Source organism: Capsicum annuum, chromosome 8 (assembly GCF_002878395.1).
Source record: "Capsicum annuum cultivar UCD-10X-F1 chromosome 8, UCD10Xv1.1, whole genome shotgun sequence".
NCBI classification, from domain to species: Eukaryota; Viridiplantae; Streptophyta; class Magnoliopsida; order Solanales; family Solanaceae; genus Capsicum; species Capsicum annuum.
In genome coordinates, this window is record NC_061118.1 from 57163697 (window position 1) to 57169841 (window position 6145).

The 6145-nt window shown below is 34.9% G+C and overlaps 1 protein-coding gene across 2 annotated transcripts; it reads left to right on the plus strand.

Annotated features, from left to right (window-relative positions):
• Positions 1-1219: 1219 nt before the first annotated feature.
• On the plus strand, positions 1220-5647 carry LOC107839015 (probable glycosyltransferase At3g07620). 2 transcript variants are annotated; one of them, XM_016682347.2, is made up of 6 exons: positions 1253-1664; positions 2420-3360; positions 3476-3606; positions 4170-4518; positions 4613-4694; positions 4817-5647. In XM_016682347.2, the coding sequence occupies exons 2-6, from the start codon at positions 2461-2463 to the stop codon at positions 4846-4848; spliced, it is 1494 nt and encodes a 497-aa protein (XP_016537833.1). In that variant the 5' UTR covers positions 1253-1664; positions 2420-2460; the 3' UTR covers positions 4849-5647. The 2 variants fall into 2 exon arrangements, with proteins under 2 accessions (XP_047251639.1, XP_016537833.1); XM_047395683.1 differs by lacking the exon at positions 4613-4694 and having other exon boundaries at positions 1220-1664; positions 4817-5622.
• Positions 5648-6145: the final 498 nt, after the last annotated feature.

Genomic DNA, 6145 nt, shown 5'->3' on the forward strand with positions numbered 1-6145 from the left:
TTTTCTTCTTTGCTGCCTCGCTACTGGTAATGTGTCCATTAAACAATGAATTCATTCATTTTTTTACTTTAATTTTGTTATGTTGAATTTTTGTTAATGATAAATTTAGTGAAGTGATTTTATTGATACAAAGCTTTAAGTTGAGTGATTTTACTGATACAAAATAAAGTTTAATGACTTTGCTAAATAAATTTTCAGTACGAAGTGACCTTTGAAATATTAACTCCTAGATGTTCATTCTCAAAGTTAAAGTAATTAATTGAAGGCCAAATTTAAGTGTTATTTATGTATTATGTCTTTTTCTTCATACGCCAGACTATGATTTACATGTTGCAAATTTCTATCAATTCGTCTGATTTAGATTTTAATTAAGCAATATTTTATATTTGATACAAATAATGGGATCATTTTGGCATCGTTAATACTTTGGGAGTAACATAGACTAGTTTATTAGAATGCAAAATATTATTTATGCATATTCAGTGAAATCACCGAGAACAACCCTAATAAATAATTTCAGATCACCCCTTTATGTAAGAATGAAATATCACTGTATTGAAACCGAATATGAAGAAAACAATTTAGGAAGGTTATTTTTTTTTTTATTTGAGTAAAATTTGGTTATAAGAGAATCAAATTATTGAGCTTGAAGTATGGATAGTGATGAATTGAGTGCAGACTCTTAGGTTTTTTGCCCTGATTTTCTTACCAAAATTAAGTTTTACTTTTTCTTGTAAGAAAAAAAAAAGTAATCATAAATACTTTTATTTTTTCCAAAAAGAAAAAAATATAATTTTTTTTCATATTTGGCTAACCTCTTTCTTGAAAGAAAGGTTTTGAACGTCTATAAATAGAAGACCTCCTTCTATTTATAATTATTTATTTTTGAAAATGAAAAACAGGTTTTAAAAAAATATTTTTTTCTAAAAAAAATCCATCAAGTTTAAATGTCCAGTTATGAAAAAAAGAGGCTAACTACTTTAATATTTCAAACGAAATAAAAATTCGAAATAACCAAATCGAATTTGTAAAAATCGAACCTAACCGAATTTATTTTAATTTGTTTATAAATATCATTTTTATCAATTTAAAAACTAATAAATTGAATCGAATCGATCGAATGTCCACCTCTATCTTTACGTGCAGCTTAGGCAATATGTTCAAAAACCTGTGGGTATATTTGTCCGAACACGTCACCTAACTAAAATTTTACTAGATTCATTAATCAAAGCCTACTCATATCCTACCCTGTTTTGCCTTTCCTTTTTCCACTTTACTGCTGTCATTAATGCAAAAAAGCAAAAGAAATAAAGAAGAAAGAGAAAAGGAAAATAACCATCTAAATAATATAGATACGCCATTAATCAGCTTATGAAGATTCCAAAACTTATAGATGTAATAAAAGAATCTTATTTTATTGTATATTGACGAATATACTACTACATAGTAATAAGATATTGTGCATATTTTTATAAGGTCTCATTTGGGTGTCAGATGTATGAAATGTTACAACTGGTGAACTCCATTCAAAACCAACTTCTCCAACGGATGAAGCTTCTCAATATGTTTATATTTTTATTTTTTTTGTTTCTTTTTGTTGAATTAACTAAGTAGCTAAAGGTGGCCTCAGCAGCTGAAGCAATTCTTTGTCGACTTTTGATCTGGTAAGTGAAGCCAAAAGCATTTTTGCACTTCATTTACTGGTTGTTTTTTTTGTGTAATAGTTAATTAATTTGACTTGCCTTTTCTTGTTTTGCGATTTGGGATGAAGCTGTTTTTTTTTATTTTGGTGTTTACTGTTTCTGTTTTGATAGTTATTGACTAAACAACTTTTTTATTTCTAAGTGTTTGTGTTTTTCTGGTGGATTAATTATTTAGTATCAAAGTGAAAATTATGATTCTGTTTTGGCTCTTGATGGTGAAAACATCAGCTTGAGCAAAGGGGTGGAGCCAGGTAGGGCCGAGGGGATCTGAAAACCCTTCGGAGGAAATTATATTATTTATACATGATTAAAATTATTTTTTATTTTTATATATAATATATGTTGAACCTCTGGATCAGCTTCTTCATGTGTTTACTTTTTCATATTTTAAACATTAGGTCAAGTTGAGAATTCTTCTTGTTAACTGGGTAAAACTGTTTGAAGGAATGGTGAGGTGTCAGTACGGAGTTGTGTTAGCTGTGGATGTAGACTAGGCTAAGGGACGGACTTCCTCTCTTCTATTTTCTTCACTTACACTTTACACTTCTCCCCCAGGTGCACCGCGATAAGGGGCAGTCAAAAATTGATTTTCTTTAATGTAATTCCCTCTTTGTACTGGTGGTGTTTTATTGTGTTACTCAAGTACCGAGTTTTTGTGAAATAGCTAGAAAAATACTATGTGGCAATACTGAATTTTGGATATGAAATTTATCCAGGGACAGTGCTGTGCTTTTTTCTCTCAGGGTGCTGCTCAAACATGAGGTCTGAAATTCGATATCATAATCTGTTTGAGACTGGACGAGTAGTATGGGTCTTGGGCGTGGTTTTTGCCGTTGCTTTGATGATTCAGTATTTTGGGTTCCCATATGGTTATGCCCTGTCTTCTTTGTTTACTGTCAATAGGGGTCCAATAAGCAGCTCGCAAAGAGTAGATCAACTTGGTAACTTCAATCGGTCAGAAATCCTGACACATGGTAGTATTGTGAACGGTACTAACACAAATCTTATCCATGAAGCGACTAATGGAACCAAGCTCTCTGATGCAAATAATGAAGAGGTAGAGGATGCTTCTATGCCCCCAATGAATGAACGTTCTGGTGATACCGTAACTGAGAACGTTGACCCTGAAGATGAATCCCCTTTTAAGGATTCAGAACTGGACAAAAAGTCAACTGAGGAAAGTTTAGGAAGAAATAGTAGCTTACCTCCAGATAAGGCTGCTGACCCTGAATATGATTTACAAGCTTCAAATGGTACATCTGAAAGTTCTTTATCGCACGTGGTTGATACTAATGGGGGAGATAGTTTTTCTCCAGCACTGACCGAAGCTAAGTCTTTGGAGATAAGTCCCACAGCATTGTCTATTGCACCACCGCCATCAGTTATAACACCTCAGGTGAATCTTGATGCGAAAAAAGAAGCTCCTTTGACATCTTCCTACCAGAACATATCTGCAAAAGAAGGAAATATGGGCCATCTACTTAAAAATGATAAAATACCTGTGCAAAAACACACTGACCATGCTCCTACACTTGGTCATTCTTCTATAAACAACATTCCTGTTATGAAGGAGCCAGATAAACCAAAAGATAGTGTAGTATCAATAGCTGAAATGAACGTAATGCTGCAAGAGGCTCGCACTTCATTTCATTCAATGGTATGTATGTTACTTTGATACTCTCCTAGTGGGGTATGACTGGTATAATTGACGAGTAAATGCTTAGATATTCTAATTATTTCCCTCTTCTATGTTCTTTTGATCTTTTCTGTAGAAACCACGGTGGTCCTCAGATATAGATCAAGAACTACTACATGCAAGAAGTCTCATTGAGAATCCTCCTCTGGCAGGAAATGAACCTGGCTTATATGCTCCTTTGTATAGAAATTTGTCAATGTTTAAGAGGTAATAGGAAATGCTGGTGCATATGATGAATCGGCCTTGTGTAATCCTGATCATTTTTGACATTGGAGGTGTATTGGGTGGTACTGCATTAGATCAGCTATTTATGCTTTGTTACTCATCAAATAATAGTTATGCTTTGTAGGAGAAGCTATAATTCGATATTAGTGTCAATCATCATGAACACCTTGTTTCTTGGTTCATGCGGTGACTTTCATGCTTGCTTTGAGCCATTTGTCTGTTCCATATATGAAATTTCGGGAAATAGCCATAATAGGAAGATGCTTTCTTGGGTACTTGGTACTGTATTTTTACAAAAGGAGCACCTCATGACATGTGGAGAGCACAGACCTCAGCCTCATGCTTTTGTTTTTTAGTTTGAGATACACGAGAGTTTCACTTAGTTCTTTAGTGTAACTGATGCCATTTGTGACTTGCCTCTATATAGAGGTGGTTCAGTGTTCCTGTAGATTTTGCCCACTCCTCCTTTTTCTGAAACTTTGCATTTACTTGTCTTTCAATATGCTTGAGGCACATTTCTCTGATCTGACCTACATCTTGTGTAGGAGCTATGAATTGATGGAACAGATTCTCAAAGTTTACATTTATACAGAAGGCGATAGACCAATATTTCATACGCCGGTGCTTAAAGGAATATATGCTTCTGAGGGTTGGTTTATGAAGATCCTGGAAAAAAACAAGAAATTAGTTACCAAGAACCCCCAAAAGGCTCACCTGTTTTATCTACCATTCAGCTCCCGTATGCTAGAGGAGACCTTGTATGTCCCTGATTCGCACAGTCGTAGGAACTTAGTTCGATATTTAAGTGATTATCTCAACACCATTATCCAAAGACATAATAATTGGAACAGAACTGCAGGAGCTGACCATTTTCTTGTTGCCTGCCATGATTGGGTAAGTTTTAAATTCTTCCTTTAATCGGAGTTCCTAAACGTATATTACATCGTTCACTTTGATTCTCATAGATTTTATCCATACTTTTTTTCAGGCAAAATCTTTTGTTTTCACCTTTAATGAAGTGCTCTGCTACCATTTTTTTGCATTATGGATTTGGGCTCGCCTTTCTTCATGTGCAGCCCTTTACACACAAGCTCGTCTTATAATTACTGCATCGGAGATATATTTACATTCTTTTTGTAGTTAATATATATGAGTCTTTGTCGGGTACTGAAACGGATATTTGCTTCCTCAGGCCCCTGCAGAAACAAAAAGAATCATGGCTAATTGCATAAGAGCTTTGTGCAATGCTGACGTTAAAGAAGGCTTCCAATTCGGTAAAGATGTATCGCTCCCAGAAACATATGTGCGTCAAGCTAAGAATCCCCTTAGAGAAATTGGGGGAAAACGTCTTTCTAAGAGACAAACTCTTGCTTTCTTTGCTGGCAACATGCATGGTTACCTTCGCCCTATCCTATTGAGCTACTGGAAAAACAAAGATCCTGACATGAAGATTTTTGGCAAGATTAGTTCAGCAAGCTATGTCCAATACATGAAGAGCAGCAAATACTGCATATGTGCAAAAGGTTATGAAGTCAACAGTCCTCGAGTAGTGGAGGCCATTTTCTACGAGTGTGTCCCCGTCATTATATCTGATAATTTCGTACCCCCTTTTTTCGAGACTTTGAACTGGGAGGCTTTTGCTATTTTTGTTCCAGAGAAGGACATTCCAAAATTGAAGGACCTACTTGTATCAATCCCAGAGAAAAGGTATCGCGAGATGCAGCGGAGGGTTAAGCTGGTTCAGCAGCATTTCCTTTGGCACGCCAAGCCAGTAAAGTATGATATTTTCAACATGATTGTCCATTCAATATGGCACAACAGAGTTTTTGGAGTAAGAACTAGGTGAGAAATGTACACAAATAGGTAGTTTCAGAGAGTTTTAGATGTTTTTGTGCAGCATTCTTTTGAGAAAGATGTAATAAGTTGCATGCATACGCACAGTAGGGAGAATGTATTTGATTATTTCCTGTACATAAATGTTTCTTTTTTTGTCATGTATCTGTAGTACATCTTTGTTCTTTTACTAGTGTTGCTATTATAAGGTAAAACGAAATAATATATAAATGTGCTCTTTAGCTTGATCTTAGCTGATAGCTATCCTCTAACTTTGAGTGTGCACAAGTAGAAACACACGTCCTGCGTGGCAAATGTCACACAATTTGACATGTAGGACGCGTATAGTTCACGCGATTTGCCACGTCGAACATATATGTCTACTTGTTTAATTTTATATTATAACGCGATTTGCCACGTAGAATGTGTATGTCGGCTTGTTTAATTTTATACTATATAAGTTAAGCGTTTGCTTGTCCACATCTTTGTCAACTGAAGTCAGGTAGAATATATTTATGCATTTTACCAAAGCGAAACTGTTTCAAGATAGCTGTGACTTTCCACTAAACGTGATTAGACATTTTCCTAAAATTGTTTTTTCCTCTCAATTATTGCTGAAATGGAATTGGTTGCAGGGTACAATAATTACTAAAACTGAGACGTATGATAATTTATGCAAATTATCTTT

Excerpts from the sequence above, each read along its gene's own strand:
- LOC107839015 (XM_047395683.1), top strand. The coding sequence starts at position 2,461 with ATGAGGTCTGAAATTCGATATCATAATCTGTTTGAGACTGGACGAGTA. Across the intron at positions 3,607-4,169 it reads AATTTGTCAATGTTTAAGAG|GAGCTATGAATTGATGGAAC; the intron begins GTAATAGGAAAT and ends CATCTTGTGTAG. Across the intron at positions 4,519-4,816 it reads TTGTTGCCTGCCATGATTGG|GCCCCTGCAGAAACAAAAAG; the intron begins GTAAGTTTTAAA and ends TTGCTTCCTCAG.